At 45.6% G+C, this 27,672-nt stretch overlaps 1 protein-coding gene and 1 long non-coding RNA gene across 2 annotated transcripts in view; both read left to right on the top strand.

The window, feature by feature from the left end:
* The first annotated feature begins 699 nt into the window (after nucleotides 1–699).
* ATRN (attractin) overlaps nucleotides 700–27,672 on the top strand; it is a 159,482-nt gene continuing 132,509 nt past the window's right edge. The window contains exon 1 of the mRNA XM_069014859.1: nucleotides 700–1,021. Coding sequence (XP_068870960.1) covers nucleotides 723–1,021 — 299 coding nt within the window. The 5' untranslated portion in view covers nucleotides 700–722. The remainder of the gene's footprint in view (nucleotides 1,022–27,672) is intronic.
* On the top strand, nucleotides 14,647–20,778 carry LOC138110136 (uncharacterized). Its single transcript, XR_011150793.1, has 3 exons — nucleotides 14,647–14,716; nucleotides 19,650–19,708; nucleotides 20,358–20,778. It is a non-coding gene; the product is annotated as an uncharacterized lncRNA (long non-coding RNA).

Here is a 27,672-nt window from a genome sequence, read left to right as displayed (position 1 = left end):
AACGGCCTCAGGCTGGGCCAGGGGAGGCTCAGGGTGGACACCAGCAGGAATTTCTCCACGGAAAGGGTTGTCAGGCATTGGAAGGGGCTGCCCAGGGGGGTGGTGGAGTCTCCATCCCTGGAGGTGTCCAAGGAATGACCGGATGTGGCACTCAGTTCTCTGGGCTGTTTGACAAGGTAGGTGGGGAGAGGGGGGGAGGGGAGGGAGGTGTCACAGGTTGGACTTGGTGATCCTGGAGGTCTTTTCCGATCCCAATGACTCTGTGATTCTCTTACTCTCATTCGCCTTCCTTTAACTGGGGGCAGTGCTTGTGCTGTATCTGTGCCAGCTGCTGCTTTCTGACCTGTAATATTTAACTAATGGAGAGCAGTAAAGGGGCTTTCATTTTACAGCCCAATTTTAAATCAACTAATTTCCTGGGAAATGCCATTTCATGGTTTGGGAATTGCCGTGTGCTTTAAACTCTGCTTGTTAAACTTGCTGAGACGAGAAACTCACCCCTAAGTGAAGAGTTCTGCAGCTGTAGGACCTAACCAAGAATTGCTTCCACTCTTTCTAAACTAGGGATTGTAATTAGTGGAACCATCCTGTGACTCTATGATCCCCTGATCCGCCCCCTCCCGCCGCCATGGCCGCGGGGGTGACGTCACTAGCCCCGCCCCCCGGTTCTCCCCCCACTCGCGGCCACCGTAGCGGGATCGGCGGAGGCCTCGCGGCGGCCGATGGTCCGCGTTGTGCCGCCGCCCCCCGCCCGCCCCGCTCCGACCCGGCAGCGGCCGCAGATGGCGCGGCGGGGACCGGGCAGGCGGGGCGGGAGGTCACCGGCACCGCCGCCGCTGCTGGCGCTGCTGCTGCTGTTGGTGTTGGGCCCCGCCGCCGCCGCCGGCGAGGAGGTGGCGGTGTCCAAGGAATGCGACAAGCCGTGCGCCAACGGCGGGCGGTGCCAGCCGGGCACCGGGCAGTGCGAGTGCCAGCCTGGCTGGGTGGGCGACCAGTGCCAGCACTGCGGGGGGCGATTCAGGTGAGACCCCGCGGGGCGGGGGGGGCGGGGGCATGTCCTGGGGTGGGGGACGGGGTTCGGGGACGCGTGGGGTCGCTGTGGATGGGGGTTGAGGGGCCGTTTTGGGGTGAGGGGTTGGTTCGGTGTTCGGGGCTGGTTCAGGAGTGAGGGGTTACGTTTGGGGTACAGGGATGAAAGGGTAGCTCAAAGGTGAGGGGCTGGTTTGGAGTGAGGAGTTGGCTCGTAGTATGAGGGTCTGACTGGTTTGGGTACGGAGGGGAGTGTGTGGCAGCCACAGCAGGGCTGGGGGTGAGGGACGGGGCAAGGGAGAAAGGAGGGGACACAGGAATGGGTCGGTGGCCCGGGTCAGATTGCCCAAAGGAGCACTTGAGGGGAACAGGGAGGTGGGTACGAGAAGCAGGTTTGGGCACTCAGAGGGGGTGGGAGGCTGAGGGGGGGGTCCAGGGATGAGTGAGGGCAGTAGGGTCGTGGTGCGAGGGGAAGGGCCGGGTGACTGTAAAGGTGAGGGGCGGGACCAGGTGAGGTTAAAGGTGAGCGGCAGGTAAAGGTGACAGTAAAGGTGAGTGGCAGGTCAAGGGGACGGTGAGGGACACTCAGGTGATGATAAAGATGAGAGGCAGGTCCAAATGATGATAAAGGTGAGGGACAGGTCCAGGTGACAGTAAGGATGCAGGTGTTAGAGCAGGATAGGAGTGTGTTGAGGGGACAAGAGGGGCTGGGGCCCTGGCTGAGTCTGAGGGCAATGAGAGTGTGAGGTGGGATGTGGATGTAAAGGGATAGGCAGGAGCCATGCAGGGAGACAAAAGGGATTTGGATGCAGAGAGAGAGGTGGATGTGCGGAGACAGGCTTGAGAGGTGACGGCAGCATGGGGTGATGGGGTGACAGTGTAGAAGGCTAGATCTGGAGGTCCACAGAGGAGGTGAGTGGTTGGGGCTTCCTGCGGGAGGTCTGGGAGCAATGGGATGTGGGTGTTGAGTGCCCCAGTTGGTGAGTACAGGATATTTGTAATGCAGAAAGGCATCTCTGATGGGGTTGAATTTTTGGTGTTGGTTGGCTGGGGTTGCAGAGGGGTCACTGGTGATGAGTTGTGACTTTCAGGGGCTGTGTAGGAGCAGGGATGTGGTTGTAGGGCACTGGATCAGTGGGGGTCTGGATGTGATGGATTGCTGAGCCAGGAAAATGTTGGGTTTAAGTTTTAGTAGGTCTGGACAGAAAGTAAGGCTAGAGGGGAGTGGGTAGGGGGATATTTTTTTTGGCAGCAGGGTTAGGTTTGGGGACTGTGTAGATGGAAGTCTAAGGATGGTGGCAGAATGGGGGCAGGCTTTGTGTGTGGGTATGGCTGGAGGCGGAAGCAGGTGAGAGCAGTGAGGAGCAGGTGGACAGAGGAGGACAGCGTGGGTGTGGGACCAATTCCTGGGTGGGGAGAAGGACTGATGTGGAGATGAGAGTAGATCAGACTGAGAACAGGTTGGAGGGGAAGGGTGTGCAAGTGGGTGTTAGGGCTGGGTGGAGACTCTAGAGGTGTTTGGGGGGTTAAGGAAGTTCTTCTGGGCAGATCAGCAGGTGCTGGTTTTGGTTAAAGGTTATTTCAGGAGAGGTGTGTGAAGGGGAGAGAAGCAGTATCCTTATGGGAGTAGCTGATATTTGGGAGGCTCATCTTTTGGAGCTTTAATGCTGCTGGCTCTTGTTGAAGGACAGTGGGAATAGCAGCCTGGTGGAAAGAAGCTCCTGGGCTTGTGGGGAGACAAGACTGGGCAGCGAGAGGGGATTGAATGGGACACAGGGCATTGGGAGAGTCCTGCTGCTTCAGAGTAATTTTTTTTGAGAAAAAAAAGGCTAAAGGGGGGGGGGGGGGGGGCTCTGGACAGGGGGATGGAACCCTCCTGGCTCTGCGCTGGTCCAGGCCATGTGCAAATGTGCGTGTGTGGGAATGAGGGGTGTCTGCACAGGACACTGATTTTTGGGCTATATGATGATGGAAAGTGCATTTCTGCAGTGCTGGGGCCAGTTCTTTTAGTGTTGGGTTTCTTGGTTGGGTTGTGTGTCTGAAGTCTATCCCACAGGATGAGAAAATGGAAATCTTCTTGGGAATAGGCTGGGAGTGCTCCCTGGCTTCTTTGTTATGGCAAGGGTTTCTCTAAGATGGTTACCTGCCTTGGATTTGTCAGCTGTTGCAGTGAGAGAGCTAGTGTGTGTCTGCATGCATTAGGTGAATTCCCTGGGAAGGGCTGATTCCTGGAAAAGAAGGAAATGAGAAAAGGATGATTATCCTAGGCAGTGACTGCTTTCTTGGGGAGCTACTGAAAGCACCAAGCACTCTTCGATGACATTCCCTATGGATGTGGGAGAAGGATAACTGTCTGTATAACCTAAAGTCATGGAAGAAAAATATTTCAACTTTTTTTATTCCTGTTTATTGACAGTCTGTAGATGGGTGTGTGTTGCAGACAGTTTGCAAAGGGGTTTTGTATAGAAACAATTTCAGGCTAGGCAAGCCCTGGAAGTCCAAACCTGCCTTTTTCATGTCTTTTTGCCACTGTCATGGTAAGAATTTTCTTTTAGCTGGGAGAGAGCTTTACGGAATAGCCTCATACCTGTTACTTTCTTAGAGAAACTTAGGTTTTTTGTCGTTTTAAGGGGACTGGATTTGAGAAGCTTCTTTTCTGAATGGTGATGCCAGGTGAAAAAAAGAATTGGTATATATTCACTGCTAATAGAACCTCAATTTTTTATCCTCTTACCTGTTTTGATAAAACTTGTTTCTTTCTCACATATAATTCTGGTCTAAAATTTTGCCTGAAAATATAGTACATGTTTTCTTTATAGATGATTTTTCTGTTTATTATTTTATTAAGGAGTTGAAGTTTCTAGTAATGTTTTTAAACTCGCAGCTCTGAGAAGTGCAGGCGAGCAATGTTCAGAGCTTTGCAATCATGTGTCTTCTTTCACATGCCTTGAGTTTGCTCTGTGTCCTGTCAGAAATGGCTCTGCAAGAGGTTTTTTTTTGGTTCACGATTGTCAAGGGTTTGGCTTTAAAGGACTTGATGTGTTATTAGATGCTGTAGGTACAAATGGGAAGTAGAAGAGAAGGTGAAAATTATTTTCTAAGTGTGGCATATTCCATGTGCTTATCTGCTGGACTGAGAGATGTAATTAAATTTGGCACGTTAATAATACTATCTTACCTAGATGTATATGATGACTATATTTGTGGCCTTGACTATTTTCATTTACATTGTAAAGATACACCTTGTGCTTCACTAACCTACTAATCTCTCACATCTTGTGTTCACAGTGAAGGATGAACATTGTAGCATCGAGTTGCAGTCTGCTAATATTCTGTTTCCCTTTTTCCCTGAGAAAAAGTTTTGGGTCTGTTTTAGACTGCAGTTAGATGTTTAAGTGACATATACCCCAGATCAGTGGTGCTCTTTAGCGGTAGAAGGCTGATTTAGGAAGGACTTCAGGTGACTTTTTTTTAAGATGTGGAACCAGCCACTTTAGTTGTTCAAAGATAAACACCTTGGTGTTAATGGAAGCTGAAATAGAAAACACAGAATGTGCCTGATGTGCTTGTCTTCTATTTCAGTACAAACCTTCAGTGGGCTCTCGGCTGGCTGGAGGCTGCTGTGGGCTTCAAGCTGCATGATATGGGCAGGAGAGGAGCTACTGCTGGGAGGGATGAGAAATTCTCCAGTCACAGAGCTGCAGCAGCATCCTGAGTTAACATTTGGAGCAGTGGGAGCTTGGGAGCTCCAAACTTGAGAGTGAAATCGGCAGCATTGAGTATTGTACAATCAAAACGATTCTGCACACTTGGTTAACAGCTTCTTCAAAGCACTATCTGCAGCTCGGTGACACAACCTCTTGTCCTGCCTAAATTGAGTTGTGTCAGCCAGCTGCCTAATTAGCAGATGGAATTAAGGTTGGAAAAGCCCTCTAAGATCATTGAGTCCAACCGCTCCCCCAGCACTGCCAAGACCACTGTTAACCACATCCACATGTTTTTTGAACACTTCAGGGATGGGAACTCAGCCACTTTCCTGAGCAGCCTGTTCCAGTGCCTGACCAACATTTCCATGAAGAAATTTTCCCCAATATCCAGTCTAATCCCCTGCCACAGGTGCAACTTGAGGCCATTTCCTCTTGGTTCTGTCCCTTGTTCTCTCGGAGTAGAGCCTGACTCCTCCTGGCTGCACCCTCCTGTCAGGGAGTTTTAGAGAGTGAGGGAGTGAGAATGAGCTCTTCCCATTCTAACCCCCTGAGCCTCTGTTTTTCTAGGCTGATGCCCCCCAGCTCCCTCAGCTGCTCCTCACCAGACAAGGTGGATAAAGCACAGGATAAGAAATTACCTCTGGTTCACATAGATTTATTGTCCTGAGATTGTAAAGGGTTAGATTAACAAATTCAGGATAATGATTGACTTCTTGAACAGTCAGTGTTATGTGGATTGTGTGTGTAGGCTCACTGATGGGCAGTTTGATGTATGACTGTAGCTGAAAATAATATTTTGACTATGTAATGAAATACGCAATGATTCCAGGAATATGGATTTTGTATGTAAAGGCACTGGTGTTCCTTTCATGGTAATACTTTTTTTGTGGTGGGAGATGGCAAATGCTAAGCAGGACTTAACCATGCAACCTGACAGTTGGAGAGTAAAAAAAAAAGGGTTAGAGTTAAACTCCCTTTTCATTAATATAATGGGAGGAGTTATGTGTTGCTGATTAAATGTTATGAAGGACTTGGTGGTTATAGAGTGTCCTTGGTCAAAGAATATTACAGTGAAGAGGAATTTCATCTCTAGATTTGTATAAATCCCAACCTGAAAGAGTTGTGAGCTGGAAGAGAACTATCACAATTCTCTTTGTTAAAGTAATAGGAACTTTTGGTCAAAAGCTTATATACAAGCGATTGTCTTTTAAAAGCTACCTGAGGCAGTTTAAGGATTTAGGAAGGTCAGGAAGCTGCTTAACAGATCCAAGGATGTTGACAATTTGAATCAAATCAGTTTAAGTGCTCAAATTAGATCTGGGGGCTGCATTTGTGCCTGATCCCCATTCTGTTTCTCCCTTTTCATTAGGATATTGTTGTGCTTTAAAATGGTTTTCTCTTCCATACTGCTTAATGAAAGGCTTGCTCAAACACTGTGCACTGATAAAAAAGAATAAGCTATTCAAATAGGAAATACTTAAACATCATCAATTTTAATGAATGTGCTGAGAAAAAAGAACAAATACAGGCTTTTATTTAGTTCTTGAAGGTATGTGTGGTTATCTTAATGCATGCGTATCTATATTTCTGTCTATCCATATGTGTATATAATATACAAATATTATATGTTTTGTGGCTTGGAGCAACCTGGTCTAGTGGAAGGTGTCTCTGCCCATATCAGGGGTGTGGAACTAGATGGTCTTTAAGGTCCTTTCCCACCCAAACCATTCCATGATTCTGTTTAAATGACAGTTCATTGAGAAACTCATGGCTAATATTTAATCTGAATTCTGTGTTATTGCTCCTCTCACTGTTTTATTGGATGATCTGATATTTTGCTAGGGCTGTTTTAAGACCAAAACTTCATCTGTGAAATAATTCAGTGTTTTTGAAATATCGGAGTTGTTCTGCAGGTTTTGCTGTGCACTAAATGACCAGCATAAATATTTGACTTGCGGGAGGTTTTGTTAATGTTTGCAATAAGCTCACTGCTTATTTTCAATCTGCTTTATAGTAAGGAGGCAGTAGTGGAAAATTCAGAGCAGTCAAACGAAACAGCTCTGCTTCACACATATCCAGTGCCTTCCCTATTGGAGCTTTAGTTGTTGGAATTATTGAACACGTCATGGTTTTAACCTGTGAGAGAGAGGAGTAAGTCCTGTCCTGTTCCTGTCTTCCTGCTGAGCACATCTGAGCATTGAGACCTCCTGGAACAGAGCAGATAAAGGATAACATTCCTCTGCCTGCCAAATCCAGGAACATATCACTGACTTAGACTTACAAACACTTCCTTATCTGCAGCAGTCACCATTTCTGTCTCATTTCTCTGTTTCTGTATGTATCAGGGAATACCCGAGTCCCTTAGCAGTTGTCTGACACTACTCTAGATTTTTCCAGTATTTCAGTCTCAGTTGTTCTTTTTGTTATGGATGCAAAATAATCACAGAATGGTTTGGGTTGGAAGGAACCTTAAAGTTCTTCTCATTCTAACCCTCTGCCATGGGCAGGAACACCCTCCACTAGACCAGGTTGCTCCAAACCCTGTCCAACCTGATCTTGAACACTTCCAGGAATAGAGCAGCCACTCTTGGCAACTAATAAAATAAGCTCAGGTCCAACCAGGTGTTCGTTAACATCTTCATCAATTTACATTTAATGTAAATAACTTATATTGAAATACCAAAAAATGACTGAGATTAGCACTGTTTTTACAGAAAATTGTTACTTTCTTTAGTTAAAAAAAATCAAGGACTAGCAATCTTTTTATTCTGTGTCCTGATAAATTTAAATAATATTTGGAACGCATGTGTTGGATTTGACTTTCCTGGCTTGTTCCTCTGAAGCTTTTGTGAGCAATCAAATTTGAAACCCTGAGCTTCCTGCGTCTAACATGTCTATGAAATCTGTGCTGAAAATCCTATATTTAGATAATGCTGCTGCTGACCAAGCTGTTGTCTTACTGTATTAATTTAGGATACCCTTGGGTGGTCTTTTCTTGAACAGTTTCCTTGAAGAATTTTTTTCCAAATTGAAGTTCTAAGTGCAGCACTTGGAATTACCTTCTTGATCAGGTGGAGCTTTGCTTTTCTTCCTGCACTCAAAATATTCCCAGCAAGTAGGAGCTTTTAAATCACATCTTCTAAAGCACAGGAAAAAACCAGAGTAAAACAGGCAGAAGATCGGTTGAGAATTATGTGATTTTGTAAGTGAAGTAGTTTTGGGGGAGGAGGGAGTTGCTCCAAACTGGAATTCACCGTAAGAAGGACCACAGCAGTTTTATGCCAGTGCTTTGTTCTTGCACAGCCACGTGCTCACATCTGCCCGTTAAACCTCTGCAGCATCTTGGAAGTAGGGCTGGAATATTTGGTAATCAATTTTACAGCAGTGAACAGAGATGATAATTTGCTTTTGTGCACGGCTTTGAATGAAATATGCATTTAGTCACCGAAAACACCAAAGCAGTAATGATGTTTGCTTTTTGTTTCCTGCTTTTGTTCCCTTGCTTTGTTTATGGCTGATCCTCGCAGAAGTTCCTTTAGATCTACTTGAGACTGTCACTTTTCCTCCCTTTGCTTAAAATAAATATTTATTTGATGGAGAGGCAGGTTGCTTGCCAAGGTTTTGGTGGATGTGTGCTGCATACAGATAATTCTGGGCACAGTTTGGACTTGAGGAATGTGAAATGCTTGGGATATTCAGAATGTAAGGGCTCTGTCCTTATTGCAGAGTTGTGACATCATTAGGGTTGTTAAGAGCCCTTAATTGCACACAGAACAAGCTTCATGTAGCAATCTGATAACCTAAATTTGGGACACTGGCATAGTGGGGGATTTGAAGAATAATTTAAAGAAAATGGACTCTGTGTTTTGGGCTGATAATAAGCATCTTAGTGCATATTGCATGATGAAGAAGAATTTAAATGCTTTACTGACAAACTGAGCAATATTCCTGCTAAAGAGGGGTAGCTGATCTCCAGAGCAGATTGTGAGAAGTACTTCTTGGATACCCCAGGATCTGGATAACATTCCTGGTCCTGGTTATGGCTTCATTTGGTAAAACAAGTTTCCTGCAGTATCACCAGATTCAGAATTTTCAGTTCCCTGAAAATGCAGAAATGGAATTAAGCTGGTTTAGGGGACACCATGCTGACAGGGGTGGTCTGGGCATTCCAACCAAGGGTTTTCCGATGTGTAAACTACCTTTTATTCCCTGCCATGCCTGCTGGGTTCAGAGCTGCAGAAGTAAAAACATTGCTGTACACAAACTCATCTCAGGTGTGCTCAGTGCGTGTCGCAAAAATTTAAATAGGGGGTTGTTGCTTCTTGTGGGTACAGGGTGTTACGCATCCTCTTTGGGGTGAAAATTATCCATAATGACCTTTACCATTAGACAGTGCGCCTCAGCTTTACCTAGAGACTTAGGCAGGATGTACAAATACAGCTGTGAAAATCCCAGATTTTCTATTATTTGTCTTTGCCCTCTGTTTCCTGATGTTCAGAAACCTTCATTTTTTTTCTTGCTAGTTTCTGTAGGCTGAAAGGAAACAAAATAAGGAAAGCTGTGCTAGGAAGACACTCTTTGGAAGACTTTCTTATTAGTGTTTGTATTGCTTGAAAATTTAATACCACTCTCCAAGGTGGTGCTTGTCTACTCAAAGGATAAGAAGCTTGGCACAGATGAATTAGCGTTTTTTGTAAACTCCTTTTATAAACTCAAATACAGAAAGTGAGAGCTATTTTTACATTCAGAAGATTTCGGTTGGGTTTAATATTATTTCATGGTAAAGGGAAGGAATAACCATGTCTTCAATTACTTTGTGATTAAAAGCTGTTTAGTTTTTATCCCTGCTGGTTTTCAGTCATTGCAATGAAAAAAATTACTCCTGCGGTGGATTAGCTGTGTATTGAGTGGGTTTAGTGTTTTTTTCCCCTCAGTTTCTTTGTGCTTGTGTCATAACCACTTTCCTTCCACAGTTTGGTCATTTTCCACATGTTGGTGTCATGGCACTGCTCCCAGATATTTTGAATGTAATTGCCCTATCTAGGGAAAATCTATGATTCAGGTTTACCCTGAGCACAGCTTTTAGATTTCGTGGCTTGTTACAATCAAAAATGTGTTTGAGTTCCTCTAAAATAAACTTTTTGAGGTGGTTTTGTGAAGGTTTCTTGCAGCAATGTGCAGCATGTTTCCTGCTGGAGTTGTGCACCTGGCTGTTTAATGATTAATTTACACAGTCAATCTCCCATTAATCCAGAGTGGAGAGTGTCACTTGAATTTTATAGTGATTTCAGAGCTTAGATCTCTAGTGTCTGCCTGCTACATGCTTTGATCATGCTTTTGATTGTGAAATCAGCAGAGGTGATACCACAAAGATTTCCAGCCTTTGCAAGACCTGAGTTGCAGAGTAGTGTGGAACTGAAGTGCTGACTGGACAGGCCAGTGCAACAAGAAAAAAAAACCAACACAAACAGGGAAACCTCCAGCATTATTTCCTATTAAGGATTTTTGTGCTGCTAGAAGAAAGTATACTACTGTATCCAAATTGTGAGCATACATCGAAGTTGCTGGCTTACTGGAAGCAAAGTATTGCATTCTAAATATTGTAGTTGGAAATAATTAGTTTTGAAGTCACTGGTGATTTTAATTTTTTTCAAGGGGACATCAGGAACAGGCAGAATTGTAGGGTGAGTTGCTTTTAGTTTTGGTGAAAAAGTTGAAATTTATTGTTGTTCAAGATACACTCTATTTCCATCTGCATTTATTTATAGTTGCTGCCTGCTCGTTTGACAGTGTGTTAGTGCACTTTTGTTAAGGGCTTGATTTATTACACTGAAACACATAACAGGCAGCTCTGTAAATTTGGGTCGGTCGGTGTGTTTCTCACAAGCACAGGTTGCAGGGACTCTTTAAAGTCACTGGTTTTCATTTTGGGAATAGTAATGGCTGTTTAACTATACCCTTGTTCAACTTCTGGAGGATGAATCATTTTGAGGAGGTGTTGATGTGGTTCAAAGTCAAAACCAGGACTTGACTTCCTGCCTATGCACATTTTTTCTGAAACATCCATGCTAATATTGCTGGAATTTTAATTTTCTTGTGGATGCTGCTGATAGTCTGTTAACCTGTTTTATCTGAATTTATGTGGTGAGCCCAAGGAAAACAGCTACTGAAAGCATGTTAAACCAGTAATTCCTGGATCATTTCCAGCTTTTCTGAGTACCTGAGCTGATGAGAATTTCTGGGACAGCAGACAAATGTTAGTACCAGCAGAATTCCCTTATGTGAATGGTACAATAACAATTTCTACACAAGTTTGATGTTTGAGAGGATGGGGATTTGGATTTCTGGTAGAAACAGGAATGTGTGATCCAGCTGGAAAAGCTGAAATTACTTTATAGCCTCTAACTTTACTGTTCCCTTGAGAACAGATGACCACAGACTTCAGGAATCAAATGGAAGTACAGTTCATCATCTAATCCCCTTGGTTCAGCTTCTTTATCAATTAATTAGGACAAATTATTTATATGTTTTAAAGATGTTCTGATGACGACTCTGTTTACATAGGAATTTGGAGGTTTGAAAGCATATTTTAATGGCAGTTTTGCATGGTAACTGGTATTCAGTTGTCTATTCTGAGAATAATACTGCCCTACAGAAGAAATGTGGTGAAGGTTGCTATAAATATGCCTAAATCATCTTCACTGAGGCTGATGAAAAAGGATATTGTGTGTTAAAAGTGATGGAGTTTAAATGGGATCTTAATTTCTCTATTCAGCACTTAGGGGAATTCGTCATGTGGTATTGAAAGACAAAAAGTCATAATGTGAAAATTGGTTATCAAATCAAAGCTGGTTGAGGCATCAGAGTGGCTTCTGTGCCTGAGCTTTGCTTGCTTGCAAGTGCAAGATGTTTGTGCATTAGATAGGACATGGTGCTGGAGGAGAAGACATCCTTTGCTATATTCCCACTGTCTAAATCCCACTGATTTTCCAGTATCCCAAGGCAGGTAGGATTGAAACATAAGTGCAGACGTGAAGGTATGGTGACTCACTCTATGTTGTAGACTTGGCCTCCTCAAGCAGTGACCCATGGTAAGACAGGTTTTACACGAGGTATCACCAGTGCCAGTGAGATCAGGCACTCTGGCTGGGCTGGAGATTCTCCCAGGGAACATGGAGGGAGGTCTTTTCCTTTTTCTTTTAGGTTGATGTAACTTCATACGTCTAGTTCATGGAAACACAGACTGGTTTGGGTTGGAAGGGACCTTAAAGCCCATCCTGTTCTCCCCTTTGCCATAGGCAGGGACACCTTCCACTAGACCAGGTTTCTCCAAGCCCCATTCAGCCTGGCCTTGGACACTTCCAGGGATGGGGCAGCCACAGCTTCTCTGGGCACCCTGTGCCAGGGCCTCCCCACCCTCACAAGGAAGAATTTCTTCCCGATATCCCATCTAACCCTGTCCTCTGGCAGTGGAATATCATTCCGCCTTGTCCTGTCATTCCATGTCCTTGTCTCAGGTCTCTCTCTAGCTCTCCTGGAGCCATTTTAGGTTCTGGAAGGTGCTGGAATTTCGTTATGGAGCTTTCTCAAGGCTGAACCAACCCCAACTCTCTCAGCCTGTCTCCATAGGGTTCCTGCTTTTACCTGTGGATTTGAAGAAGAAATTCTGTAGGAGACAACCATGCATGTGTCTATTGATTTTTGTCTGCACTTGAATTTTTCATACATTTTGTACTGATTTACAGTTTTGGGGTTTTTTTTATAGCAGAGCCCTTCATGGCTAGTCTTTGCAGGGCTCTCTGGGCATTAAGGCTGTCTTGCTTTTCTGTAGTGAGTTCAATAAATAGTAAGTCAATTTCCATCATTCACTGAAGGAAATCTTTCTCTTCAGGTTTAGGGAGATTAACAGGATTCTATAGACACAACTGAAATTGATGTTTCCTTAGTGTCTTGTAACATAACGATTTTTTGACTGATGTGACCAGAAGGAGCAAATTCACACTGAAAATATGAAAGTAGGCAGATGAAGGCCACTACCCATTGATGCTGGAGGGGATAAACCACTATGGATGATCTCTGTGGTAACTGTCATATCTGAAGAAGAAAAAACATTCATTTTGAGGTCAGAAAGCCTTGTGGGAAGTTTTAAAGTTTTCCTAACTTAAACATGTGATAAGAGCAGTTGAAAGGTACTGTGCCTGGTGGTCAAACTGAGCATTGGAAGCCCTTTGACAGGCTGGGCTGTTGATTGGCTGAAGATTAACGGCAGGTCAGGACTGTGACTTGGGGCAAGATGCTGTCCATTTAATCTCCAATTAAATTAAAAAAAAAAAAAAAAAAAACGAAAACCAAAGCCAGATAGCTATAATTTTAATGGGGTAAAATATGTACACATGCACATATTTTTCTCTCTCTCTCTACCATGACTGACTTGCATTTCAACAGAGGTTCTCCTCTGATGACTTTGAGTCTTTTTATAAGCTTTTTTTATGAGTTGTATATGTTCATTATTAGGTCTTTAAAAACAAACTCTTGAAAAGTTTGGCCCCAGTGAGCTGTGTGTTGCTGTAACTTCTGTGATGAGTGAAAATAGTAGGAATGGTAAGTTTCTAAATTTTCTTTTTGGGTTGTTTTTCTTTTGGCAGCTACTTCTGTACCTAGTATGTGTAAAACATTTGTAGTGTAGGTAAAGCTCTACAATTACTGAGATGTGGCGTCAAAGTAATTATTGTGCATGTCACTTATGTTCCTTAATATATAGTGTTCTATTTAAGTAATGGAGCTAAGGAGAAAAGAGGACAGGTCAGCAGCGTGAAATAGTTGTACAAAGTAATTTTGATATATGTAATATGAAGTATATTATGTATCATCTCATCCTCATCTTGGTAGCAAAGGTCTTACTGATTATACAGTAAAATATATTAAAACATTGCTGGTGGTGGTACTGTTCGAGATATTTCCTGACATGTAAACTGAATGCAAACACTTCAGGTGTGGGATTTTGAAATTAAATCCCACTTAGGATCCAAAAATGTAAATAAAATGTTATGAGCTGCCTTTTGAGGTACCCTACCCACAGACTGCCCAGGATGTGTTTGTTCTAAATGGGCACTGAACTAAACATAAATGGTGGCAAAATGCCACATGCAGTCTTATTCCAGGTCATCTTCAGAAATATTCCTGCAGGAGAGAAGGGGAGACTGAGGTCAGAGCTCACTGTGAACTGCAGCTCCTCCCGAGGGGCAGCTCTGATCTCTACTCTGTGATGAGTGATAAGACCCAAGGGAATGGCTGGAGCTGTGTTGGGGAGGGTTAGGTGGATATCAGAAGAGGGTTCTTCCCCCAGAGGGTGGTCAGACACTGAACAGGCTCCCCAGGGAATGATCATGGTCCCAAGGCTGCCAGAGCTCCAGGAGCATTTGGGCAATGCGCTCAAGCATAGAGCGGGATTGTTGGGGTGTCCTGTGCAGAGCCAGGAGCTGGACTCAGTGGTCCTTGTCGGTCCCTTCCAGCTCAGGATATTGTGTGATTCCATGTGGAAATAAAGCCAAAACTACTACAGCAATCTTCCCTGCTGTCCTTGCTTCCTGGTGACATCCATAGCAAACTAGTGGCAGCAAATTGCAACAGGATTGAAAATGGGGAAGGGAGATTGCTGTGCATCACTTGGTCTGGTTTGGGGGTTTTTTGGGTTTTGTTTTTTTTTCCATAGTCGTGGTTTGTATCTTGACTTGTTTGCTGTGTTTTTGTTGAAGTTTCGGTTCAGAAGGGTGTAGCACACTTCCTCTCCAAGTGAGCTAATACAGGATAGAATTACAGGACTGATTGATGAAGTGATAACAGCTGTGATGCTGAGCTGATTGGGTACAAGGAGGTACTTTGCAGCCCCTGCAGACAGAGACTGGGTACCATCAGAGTCTTACCTGCCAATTTGAATATGCTTTTAGAGAACTGTTTCCACACCAAGCTTTTGGAGAATGGTGAGTCCTTTCCCAAGCTGACTGTTAAACTGCAGAGCTCATCCCAAGCGCTGGAAGTGAGAACATGGGACACCATGCATATATATCGTGTTACTTACATGCACAGAGGGAGTATGTAGGACTCCTAGTCATAACGTTTGGATTGTGCTGCCCCTAAAACAGTCCATGTTGTACATTGTCCTGATTATTTATATACTGATGGCATTCACCTTCACTGGTTCAAATGAGATTCTCTGCCTTTTTCATTGCTACTCTTTTAATCTTAATGCTTTGATTAGATTTTCAGAAGTTTTATTGTATCCTCTATATCCTTAATTCACTTTTAAAACCTTTTCTTCATCTAATTAGAATAGAATTTTACCCTTGAGCAGGTGTATCATAATCTTTTAAGAGCAGTTTTAGAAATAGGGTGAAGAAGGTGAAGAGCTAGTAATAGAAAGTAACATTAGTTGAGTCTTTAGTTTGTGGAATAGTGATTAAAAAAATTGAGGGAAAGATATCTGCTATCTTCAGACCCATTGGTCTGACCTTGAGATCAAATTTTAAGAATGCGTTAAAGAGAAGAATAAAAAGTACATAGACAGGAATTTCTAGATAGATTTGCCATTTGTAAGGGATACTGTTTAAAATACAATATATATGTGTGTTGGATGTTTTATAAGCATCATTTAGGATGAAGGCACCTGTAAGAGATAAATAACAGCAATCTGGGCTTTGGAAGCCTCTTTGATTCAATGGCACCACCCAAAGCTGGACTGCACTGCATGACCTATGAAGAACTTTTCACCTAAGGTGTGGTAGTCAGGAAATCTGGGGAGTTTATCTTCCATTCTGTCATTTCTATGGATACAGAATTACTCAGGCTCCTTCTCATAGGTATGGAAGGGGAGCAGCTGGTGAGGTGTTAAACAGGAGGATGAGGGTTAAAAGAGGGGTCAAGGGAGGGGATTCTGCCCCTATGCCCTGCTTAGGTGAGACCTCACCTGCAGAGCTGCCTCCAGCTCTGGGCCCTCAGCACAGGAAGGATATGGAATTGTTGGAGCGAGTCCAGAGGAGGCACCAAGATGATCAGATGGATGGAACAGCTCTGCTATGAGGACAGGCTGAGACAATTGGGATTGTTCAGTCTGGAGAAGACAAGGTTCTGGGGTGACCTGATTTTGGCCTTCTAGTAACTGAAGGGAGCCGACAAGATGTGAGGAGACTTTGGACAAGGACTTGGAGAGACAGGACAAGGGGGAATGGCTTCAAACAGAAACAATGTTGATTCAGATTAGATATAAGGAAGAAGCTTTTTATGATGAGGGTGGTGAGGTGGTACAGGTTGCCCAGAGAAGCTGTGGCTGCTCCATCCCTGGAAGTGTCCAAGCTCAGGTTGGATGGAGCTTGGAGCCGCCAAGTCTAGTGGAAGATGTCCCTGCCCATGGTGGGGGGGTGGAACTGGATGGGCTTTAAGGTCCTTTCCAACCCAAACCATTTCATGATTCTATTGTGAGAGATAAAATAATGTTTTGTTTCAGGCATAAGAATGTATACTTAATGTTACGTAGGCAAAGATACAGCTAGCACAAGGCCAGGCCTCAGGAGGGAGCGTGGTGGGAGGAAAAGGGGAGATAACCGATGCTTGTTATGAAGGAGAGGAAAGGGAGGGCAAGGGAAGTGTTGGTTTGAGTGCCATAGGTGGTCAGAAAGAATGTAAGTTCCTGAGTACCCAGCCAGTGGGAAAGGGGACAGGGACCCCCGCCAGCCAGGGAAGGGTATAAAAAAGTTTGTGCATTTTAGGGGGAGGTGTGTCTCCTCAGTGAGATGCACCTGACTCAGCTGACGTGTTTATATTAATGTATAGTTTTGCTTCGATGACTTTGTCCTCTTTCAGCTTTATTGGTGAGTATTTCTCAAAATTTGGGGAATTGTCCGGGAGACTTGACCTCTGACTCTGTGGAGCGGGACAATGGGAATAGGGGAAGACGTGGCCTGCTGATTTCAGCAGCCCCTGACCCGTTGTCGTGCTTCATGAGGGCTGCAGGTGAGGCTCAGATGGAGGACTCCCAAAGCAAATGGGGGAAGAGATGTGAGAAAAGACTATAGAGTATATGTGCGGCAGCCGATAATACCTGTGCACAGAACCCAGGTAAGAAAAGTGACTGTTAAGTACTATTTGGGTGTCTGGGAATAGCAGGACTGAGTATGTGTGGCTGAGATGCAGATTTATCTGCAAAGTGATTGTGCAGTCCTTCTAACCGCAGTTCTGTCCCTCTGTGAGGAGAGCGGTGGGTGAAGGGACGAAGCGAGATGGGTCGTGACGAAAGGCGTTCTGTGGGATTTTAAGAGATGGGGAATAGGCCTAGTAAGAAGCATGGAAAGAGGGGAGAGAAGCCGAAAGACTTCGCTCCGAGCATACCTCCCGACAGTCCTTTGGGGAGAATGCTCAGGGACTGGGGCCCAGAGGGTATGTCTTGCACCCAGGGAAATGATAAAAAGAAAATGATACCGTACTGTATGTTTGAGTGGACTAAGGAACCTATTAGATCTGACCCATTATATTGGCTGAAATATGGGTCATCAGAGAATTGGATCTGTCAGGCTTTAAATCAGTATAAACACCAAGAGACCTTCTGATCAAGATGAAAGTGATCATGCCTCCTGTTGGAAAGGGAGCTGGTCTCTCTTTGTGGCTAGGAATTTCAAGGAGAGTAAGGAGGAGAGCAAAAGGGGAAAATGAGACCCTTTAAATAATTTGCCCGCTTCCTGTGCACCAGAGGGAGAACTGAATGCCGCAGCTTTAGAAGGAGGGGCTGATGAGCACGGTGGGACTGATCACATAGAGGGAGGAAATGAGATGGCTCCTTCGATTCAAACGATGCGCAGAACTCAGACCACTGAGTTAGAGCAATTTGAAAGGGATATTCAAAACTTTCTGTTTCCCTCTTCAGATATGACCTCCATTGCTAGTACAGCAACACAGATGTTTCCCTTGCGAGAAGTGCTTATGTGTGGAGCACAAGGGGGGTTAGGGTTTGTTAATGCACCACTGATGAGTGCTGAAATTTGAGAATTTAAAAAAGAAGCGAGTAAGATGCTAAACGACCCTTTAGGATTGGCAGAACAATTAGATGAATTTCTGGGTCCAAAAATCTATACCTGTCATGAAATGCATTCTATTTTGGGGACCTTATTCACAGCAGAGGAAAGGCAAATTATATGGACTGCAGGAATAAGAATTTGGGAGAGAGAAGACCCACCTAATGTATAGGGAAGAGTACCTGGTGAGCAGAAGTTTCCCATAGTAAGACCTGAGTGGGACCAAAATACAATTGAAGGGAAAAGTAGTATGTCTGATTGCAAGAGGCTAGTAATCGGAGGAATAAAGGAGGTGGTGCCAAAGGGGCAGAATTTTGAGAAAGCATTTGAAAATAAGCAGCAAAAAGACGAGTCACCTATTGCGTGGTTACAGAGGCTTAAAAAGAACATGCAGCAATACTCAGGAGTTGATCCTGAGAGTTATATTGGTCAGAAATCGTTAAAGATGAACTTTGTCACTAAAGCCTGGCCTGATATAAAGAAGAAGTTAGAGAAGATTTATGGGTAATCCCCTTAGTCAATGGAAAGAGAATCTTTATCAATGAGTCATCAAGATGTATAAATGGGAAGTGTTATAATGGTTATGCTGTTGTGGATGGTGAGCAGAGTAGTTTACTGAAGAAAGGAAGATTGCCCAACAACTGATCGGCCCAGACATGTGAATTACATGCATTGAAGCAAGTCTTGGAGCTACACAGAGGAGAGAAAGGAACAATTTATATAGATTCCAAATATGCTTTTAGGATAATACATACTTTTGGGAAAATCTGGAAGGAGCGTGGATTAATTTCCTCTAGAGGAAAGGAATTAGTACATGAGTGGCTACTCTAAGTAAAGTTGTGGAAGCTCTTGATCTGCCTGAGGAGATTCTGATGTCCCATGACATGAACTACAGCAAAGGAGGGACTCTGGAAATAAGGGGAAATCAGTTGGTTAAGGAAGCCACCATAGAAAAAGAAACCAAAATGCTTGCTCTAACACCTAGCAGCAAAGTAAAGAATATAAAAACCCTGCTGTTTACTAAGGTGGAAGAGGAATTCTTACAGAAGATGGGAGGTGTAAAGACTCAGAAAGGCAGGTGGCTATTACCAGATGGGAGGCAAATATTGAACAAGGCCATTACTAGAGAAATATTAATTAAGCTACAGCAAGGAACACACAGGGGAACTCAAGCACTATATGATAAATTTTTAAGAACTTACTGCTGTGTGGGAGTTTACACAGTAGCCAAACAAATGACTGAACAGTGCTTGATTTGTCAAAAGATGAATAAGAAAGTGATGAGTAAAACCCCTAGTGGGGGAAGAACCTTGGCTCTTAGACCTTTCCAGAGCATACATGTAGATTGTTCAGTACAGTAATGGAGATACCTACTGGTAATAGTCAATGATCTTACCCACTGGGTAGAGGCTTTTCCCACTGCAAGTGCTACCACCTCTAATGTGCCTAAAATTCTGTCAGAACAGATATGGAGTAATTGAGAGGATAGACTCTAATACAGGGACTCACTTCACATCAAAAACCTTACAGACTGTGTGTGTGGCTTTAGATACAAATTGGAACTTCCACACTTGTTGGTATCCCCAAAGTTTGGGATGTGTTGAAAGGATGAATGCTACACTTAAAACCCGTATTACTAAATTAATCATTGAAACTAAACTGCCATGGACCAAGTGTTTACCTTTAGAAACACTAAGAATTAGAACTGCTCCAAGAAAACTTATGGGAGTGTCTCCTTGTGAAATGTTGTTTGGATTACCTTATCTGGGAAGGGAGGAAGGGTTGCCAGTTCCTGAAACAAATGGCCTGTATCTTAAAAATTATTTGCAGGCAATAATGCTCTCTTTTGCAGATCTTAGAAGAAAGGGGTTGCTGCCCCAAACCTCACTCCTGGACTTTTACATCCATCAGGTGAAACTGGGAGATTGGGTATTGATAAAATCTTGGAAAAATGACTCCTTGACACTGACATGGGAAGGTCCTTTTCAAATACACTTGACAATTGAGACAGCAGTTCACAGCACAGACAGAGGGTGGTCACATGCAACCTGAATTAAAGGATCAGTGGAGTCACTTCCCAGGGACTGGGCTGTAATACAGAGAAGTAGCTCTCTAAAATTAACTCTTAAAAGATAATCTGTTCTGAAAATTAATAATTTAAATTTTACTGCCTGGATTATAATTTAGTCCTAGTAAACCTTCTATTTTAGCTGACTCTGGCATTAAATGCCATGGAACCTGGAAAGTTGCTGGAAAAAGTTACTGGGGTTTCACTCATCATCTCTGGCTCAATATGGCATGCTATTCTGATAAACCTACAAAATGTCCGGAAAGGCTCCCTGGTGGAACACAAACTGCTGGATTGTCCAAAATTTAGGAACATAGGCTCAACCATCAGAAAGTTTGCTCATGTGCTAATACAGAAATGGAATGCAATGTGGGATTCTCAGTGATGGGATAACTTATTTGGGAAAACCTGGTGGAAAAAGATGGGCTTCTTTCTATTATGTGCCTTTGCTGGATTATTGCTTATACCTTGTGTTATTCCCTGTTTTATCAGGTTAATTGCTAACGTAGTAGTAGGAATGCAGATGGTCAGAATGCCAGTGAACCCAAACCTAGCAGCTGCTAGAGAAAGAATAGGATACCCGGGAGATCATGGTCCTAAGGAGGCAAGATCAGAAAAGACCAGAAGAAGACCGACATCTTACTTTGCACAAGCTAGCAAAGCTACGGGCCTCAGCAGGAAACAAGGACCTAAAACTTTGGAATAAGCCTAGCTCAGCACAAACACGAGTTCGCAAAATAACAGGACTGGAGTGTAACTGTTACATTGCAATATAACTGCTCTGCCAAGAGGGACCAGCCCCCACTGGCCAGACAGATAACCAAACCAGGGGCTTCAGCAAAAAAGTGATCATTAAAAAGGGGGTGGCTTGTGAGGGAGAAAATAATGAGAAAATAATGTTTTGCTTTAGCCATTGTGTCAGGCATAAGATTGTATACTTACATCACAGAGGCAAAGATGTAGCTAGCACAAGGCTAGGCCTCAGGAGTGGCGGGAGGGGAGAGGGGAGTTAACCAATGCTCGTTACGAGGGAGGGGAAGGGGAGGGCAAGGGAGGTGTTGGTTTGAGTGCCATAGGTGGTCAGAAAGAATGTAAGTTCCTGAGTACCCAGCCAGTGGGAAAGGGGACAGGGACCCCCGCCAGCCAGGGAAGGGTATAAAAAAGTTTGTGCATTTTAGGGGGAGGTGTGTCTCCTCAGTGAGATGCACCTGACTCAGCTGACGTGTTTATATTAATGTATAGTTTTGCTTCGATGACTTTGTCCTCTTTCAGCTTTATTGGTGAGTATTTCTCACACTGTGAAAGAAAGGGAGAGGATAGGAAGTTGAAGCTGGAACCTGATATTTAGTATTTTCATTCATGACCTGGGTAGAGTGAAGAGATGTTCACTGCTCACATCACTGATTAGGTCATTGTGGAGCCTGGGTACAGAGATCACACCATCATCTGGGCAGAGCAGGGGGAATGAAGTGACAGAATGAGGCTGAGGTGGCATCACACTCATGGGGGACTTACAGAAAAAGCCTGTTAAGATGAAGTTATATAAAAAAAGAAAGACCGAGAAACAGTAATTGGTTCTTTGAATAGTTATTTGTCAGCATGATGCATGTCGAAACTGATCGTGATGAGGGTGTGGGTTCGGTCGGGCCCGGCCGGAGATGGACGGATGGAGACGTCTCTATAAGCGGGTCTTTGGAGCATGCAGTTTATTGCAGAGGGCGTGGGTACAGAGGCACTGCTTAGAGCTGCCAGCTGCAGCTCCAAGCAGGCCCAAGGTGTAAGAGAGGGAGAGAGAGTGAGCGAGAGAGCTAAGAGCTAAGAGAGTTACTAAGAGAGGTAAACTGAGAGAGAGAGAGAACTAAGAGGTAAGAGAGACGAATTAAGAGGAGAGCTGAATTAAGAGGAGCCGCGAGGTCCTTGTTACAATACAATAAATCATCTTCTGTAGTGAATATTCTAATTCTCACTAGCCAATCTAATACAAGGTACAAATCCTATAGCATTTACATACAGCCTATAAGAGTTCTTACATTACCATAGAGTGTTACATTTTAACTTCTAAAAACTACTCCTTGGACCCCTTCTGCTGAGCTAGTAGGGTCTGCTCTGACCCTTGGACCTGTCTGCAAGCAGAGGGTATTGTTCAATCAAGAGGGGATTACCTTCAGCCGGCTATACCATTGTTTTCTAGTTGTTCAGTAACTAAGACTCTATATCTCAAAGATGGCCTTCATTTCGATGTCGCTCACAGTTTTCATATTCCCAAAATCTTTTGTTAGGCAATCATATTTATAAGGCTTTCCTGTTTCATCTTCCCCAACATCTCCCCCGTTCTGATGAACAACTAAGATATTAGATACAGTCCTACTCGTTATTTTTTGCACACACTGAAGTATACAAGGTACTGCTACTAATACTATAATTATTACTACTAGAATAATCAAGCCTATTTTACAGAGTTCCCTTAGCCAAGGTGCAAAGCTCCAATCATCAAACAAACTGTCTAGCCAAGACGGGTCATCTGTTGTGATTTGGTTAGCTAGGTCAGATTTATCAATTTTAGAATTATCAATATAAGTTTGGTGTCTATGGCTGGGAGTTGGAGATACATGATGATCGTCTTATGGCCAATATTTATCAAGAGTAATATTATCAAAACCTTCTGGAAGAGGTATTCCAACTAAACAGGTTGAAAAAGGTTTGTCAGGGCTTGTGTCATATAGACAGATGGTATCGGAGCCTGCAGATTTGCCAAAGCAACCCAGACATTTGTCTTTGGTTGATTCACAGGTAAAGCTTCACTACAAAAACTAAAACAAAAGAATAAAAGCAACATGCACGCGCGCAAATGAGAAAACTCCATTCTTTTCTTGAGCTGTTTTTGGCAGATCACTTTCTTCTGGTGATTCTGCACAGTTCAGGTCTGGGTGCTTGCTTCCTGGCTTCCACTTGCAGGGTCACTGGCTGGTGTGGAGGCGTCGGCAGGCTTTGATGCGAGGTATGGCTTCACGTTTTTTGCTGGAACCCACTTGATTCCTTCACCTGTGGAAACACACGCAAACCCCTTCCCCCACATTATAAGATTGTATGGTCCTTCTATTTTTCCTGAGTCTAGATTTTTAATCAAAACTGGGGGGCGCTCTTTCAGTTTTGCTTTTTTGTTGTTCAAAAAATGTCTATAAATGGGAGGATCAGGCTCTTCTGCAGAGCTATTCAAAAAATTGTACACATACAAAGCCTTGTTCAACCTCCTTTGAGGTGTATCCTGGGCTTCTCCCCCTTTCTGTTGATCTAAAATGCGTTTTAGGGTTTGATGTGTTCTTTTTAGGGTACTTTTTAGCAGTTGTTTAAGATACGGTGAGCAAATACCACTATCTCTTACAGCCCTTCTTAGTTCTTTAATTTCGTGAGTGGGGATGGGAACCCACGTTTTAGGACTGTCAGGCTGTTGGCTAGCTATCACAGGCTTAGCTAATAGACTTTCATCTTTACAGCTTTGGCGTCTTATTTCATGCCAATCTGTTAATTGAGAATAATCTGAGCACTTTGGAGGATTTTTTGATTCAGAAAGTAGCGCTAACAAACTCTCAGAACTCGTTTTCTCCTTATGGGTTGCAAGATCCCAGCCGCTCGCTGGCGGGACTCTGGGGCTCATTGCAAACAAATCTGGCTGCTTTTCAGGGTTTCCTGGTGTTAGATTTAAAGCATCAGCTCCGGCAGAGCGGCTCTCCGTCTTCCCTGCCACCGGAGCTGGACCATTGCCCTCCGTTCCCCCCCTGTTTGCGGCCTGTGAGGCGAGGCTGAGCTGCGCGGAGGGATGTTGCTGGGCGGCGGTAGCCGAGGGATACAGCTGCACGGTGCCGGAGGGCCCCGGCGGGGGCGGCGATGGCACTGCCGATCTCCGCGGTGGCGGGCGAGGAGGCGGCGGGGCCGCGGGGGCCTGGCTCCGCGGCAGCGGGCGAGGGGGTGCGGGTGGCTCTATTGAAGGCGAGGTGAAAGCCGTGGGGGGCGGTGGCGGAGCTAGTTCCGTGAGCAGTGCTGTGGTTGGAGAAGTGTGAGCATACTTGGGTTGCGTCATCAGGTCAACGTGGCGGACTGTGATGGCCGCTGTCTGTGTGTCGGGGAGAGCGGGAGGTGGCAGGGCTGTCCCGTCGGCAGGAGATGATCCCGGGGCTGCGGGAGGCGGGAGGGCCGGCGTGGAGGCGGCGGGAGTATGTTGCGGTGGGGCCATGGCGAACGGTGGGCCAGTCGGCGGCTGGACCGCGGCGTGCTGCCGCTGGGAGTTTGCAGGCTGGGCTGGTGTGGCTGCCGGCGCGGCGGTGCCGGGAGACGGGGCTGGAGCAGCGGCAGGCACGGGAGAGGCAGCAGCCATCTGTGTAGGCGCTGCAGCGCCGGCACCAGGTGGCTGGCGGGGCTGGGGCGCTCCGTGTCCCACGGACGCGGACGGGACGTTGGCCACCACCGGCGCCGTGTCGGTGGCGGCGAGGGGGACCTGGGGGGCTGGAAGAAGGGTCGCCGCCTGGCTTTGCGGGGGGCCGGCTATGATGGCGGCTACAGCCATAACAGGCGCGGCTGGGGGATCGGTAGGACCCGTAGGTGGCAGGGGAGCAGCCGCTGGCCCCGCGGGGCTATCGGCGGGGGGCGGGGCCGCGAAGGCGCTGGCGGACGGGGTGGGAGGAGCGAGGGACGGGGCCGCGAAGACGCTGGAGCCGAGGGCGGGGACCGCGGGAGCCGGGGCAGCAGGGAGGAACGGGATGGGGGGGGCGGGGATGGGGGGAGCGGTGGAGGGGGTCGTAGGGTCCGGTGGGACAGGGGTGACGGCTGCCGGGACAGCGGGGGCGGGGGGCGGGGCGGCACGAGTCAGTCGGACCGCGGCTACCGGAGCCGCGAGAGGCGGGGCAGCAGGGACTAACGGGACCGTGGGGGTGGAGATGACGGGGGCGGTGGGGGGGGCGGTGGGGTCCGGTGGAGCAGGGGTGACCGGTGCAGGGACCGCGGGGGGGTGGGGCGGGGCGGCACGAGACAGCCGGACCGCGGGTACCGGAGCCGTGAGGTCCGGCGGCGGGGCGGGGGCCGTGCCCTGTTGCAGGCTCGCGGCGGTGAGGGGCGGGCTCGCAGCAGGAGCGGGACCCGGCGAGGTGAGTGCTGCGGACGGCGCCTTCGCAGCAAACAGCTCCACAAGCGCTCTGCAAGCTGGGAGCAGCTCCGCGGCAGCCATATCCCGGCGGGAGATATTATTAAAGAGTTTAACCCCAACTGTGTCCCAGAAGTCTCTTGTAAAGACGGCTGAACGGTCAGCATTTGGGAAATTAATCAGAGTCCATTCTAAGAGGTTTTTTAGCTCCTGTTTAGGTAATTGACTTGGACCGGAGCTTAGTAAATACTTAAGTTGCTTATAGAGATGTCTGTCATGGGCAGAGTGAGTTTGTCCCATTATTGACCAGTATGATACTCACCTAGATGTCGCAGGGGGCAGGGTCCTTAATCAGAAGTCCGTCGTGGGGGGCTGGCCAGGCTCTCCACACGGCGCTCAGGACGCTGCTGTCGGGTCCCTCCTCAGAGCTCCGGTTTCAGGCGTCGCTTGGCAACGGCTTTCCGTGCTCGGGACCTCGCAGGTGTCTCCACTCAGAGCTCCAGCGCGGGCGGTGCTGAGCAATACCCGTCTGTGCTCGGGCGCGCGGCTGGGTCCCTCCTAAGAGCTCCGGTCTGCACTGCTTAGCAGCGTGTCCGTGCTCGAGGGGTACCACGGCAAACTTCCTCAAAGAGCTCCAGGTAACCGCTGCGCAGCAGTGGCCGTCTGTGCTCGAGGACTGCCAGGCAATTTCCTCCCTCCGAGAGCTCCAGGTAATTGCTACGAAGTAACGGCTCCCCGTGCTCGAGGGCTGCCTCGGCAGAGTTATAGAGCTCCGGCTTTTACGCTGCGCAGCAACGGTATGCCGTGCTCACGACACGTTCCAGGTGGCTATAACTGGTCATTTAGCTACCGTCCATGGAGAAGTCTCCCACTGGTGGAAGAAGCTGAATCGGGCCTTCACTCACGTTTGGGCGCCAGTTTGTCGAAACTGATCGTGATGAGGGTGTGGGTTCGGTCGGGCCCGGCCGGAGATGGACGGATGGAGACGTCTCTATAAGCGGGTCTTTGGAGCATGCAGTTTATTGCAGAGGGCGTGGGTACAGAGGCACTGCTTAGAGCTGCCAGCTGCAGCTCCAAGCAGGCCCAAGGTGTAAGAGAGGGAGAGAGAGTGAGCGAGAGAGCTAAGAGCTAAGAGAGTTACTAAGAGAGGTAAACTGAGAGAGAGAGAGAACTAAGAGGTAAGAGAGACGAATTAAGAGGAGAGCTGAATTAAGAGGAGCCGCGAGGTCCTTGTTACAATACAATAAATCATCTTCTGTAGTGAATATTCTAATTCTCACTAGCCAATCTAATACAAGGTACAAATCCTATAGCATTTACATACAGCCTATAAGAGTTCTTACATTACCATAGAGTGTTACATTTTAACTTCTAAAAACTACTCCTTGGACCCCTTCTGCTGAGCTAGTAGGGTCTGCTCTGACCCTTGGACCTGTCTGCAAGCAGAGGGTATTGTTCAATCAAGAGGGGATTACCTTCAGCCGGCTATACCATTGTTTTCTAGTTGTTCAGTAACTAAGACTCTATATCTCAAAGATGGCCTTCATTTCGATGTCGCTCACAGTTTTCATATTCCCAAAATCTTTTGTTAGGCAATCATATTTATAAGGCTTTCCTGTTTCATCTTCCCCAACAATGCATTTGGGAAGACGAAGGAAAAAGGCAGCGAGGAGAAGGAGGAAAAATGATACTGTGGTTCAAAGCACTCGTAGGAGCATCTCCTGGGTAATACCATCACCCTCTGAGCAGTTGGTTTCCTTTTAATCATGTGTTTGCAGAGAGGATTTTTCTGGTTTTATTTTTACGGGCTCTGGCTGTCATTTCTCTCTTAAGTTTTTTATGTCTGTTAATCAGCAAGTGCTCTTGGCCTGCAGCTGTTTCTTACCAGTCTAAGAACTGTTCATTCCACAGTGCTTATGGGTGCTAAACTGAAATTACTATTTCAATTACCGAAGGTAATTTTTGAAATGGAACAAGTACTCATGTTTAATCCAGAGATGTTGATGATTCACTCCAGCACCAGTCATTCCATGATCCTCTGCATCTCTCCCTCTGCAACCTAGTGACATATATGCAGATTAGAAACTGGGAGTCAGTAATTGTAGAATGTTTTGTCGTGCCATCTTCCCTTTAAAAACTATTAAGTTGTTTTAGAAATATTTTTTGTTATTATTTTTTGTTACACGTTGTTCTCCAGTTCACTGGGAGCAGGTGGATACTTTATTTCTTAATTGTCACCATGTCAGCTTTTTCTCAAATGGAAAAAGTACTTTAATATAAAACTTTAACTAGATATATAAAGGCTTGTCAGACTCTTAATATAGAACAGCAGTCTGAAGTGGAATCAATTAGAGCAAAATAATGTGTGTATGTTACCATTTTTCGTGGAGAGCTGCTGACAGCAGGGCAGGGTGGGGGGGGATCTCCCTCTCTGCTTTCCATCCAGAGCTGAAGTTCACCCAAACCCACTGGTTGAGGAATCCTGACAATCATGACCCTTTGGGAGCCTCACAAGGCTTCTCAGGTGTTCTTCTATATATAAAACTAATTTGCAGGAAGTCAATTTTTTTCATTCCTTACAATATTGGGGATTTTTTTTTTTTTTTTTTTTTGTTTGAAGCACAAGGTTTTATGTTTCCAGCTTTCTGCTGGAAATTGTGTTGTCCCAGTTTT

This window comes from Aphelocoma coerulescens, chromosome 4 (genome assembly GCF_041296385.1).
Source record: "Aphelocoma coerulescens isolate FSJ_1873_10779 chromosome 4, UR_Acoe_1.0, whole genome shotgun sequence".
NCBI lineage: Eukaryota > Metazoa > Chordata > Aves > Passeriformes > Corvidae > Aphelocoma > Aphelocoma coerulescens.
The sequence above is the reverse complement of the archived record's forward strand: the minus strand, read 5'-3'. Positions and strand labels throughout refer to the sequence as shown.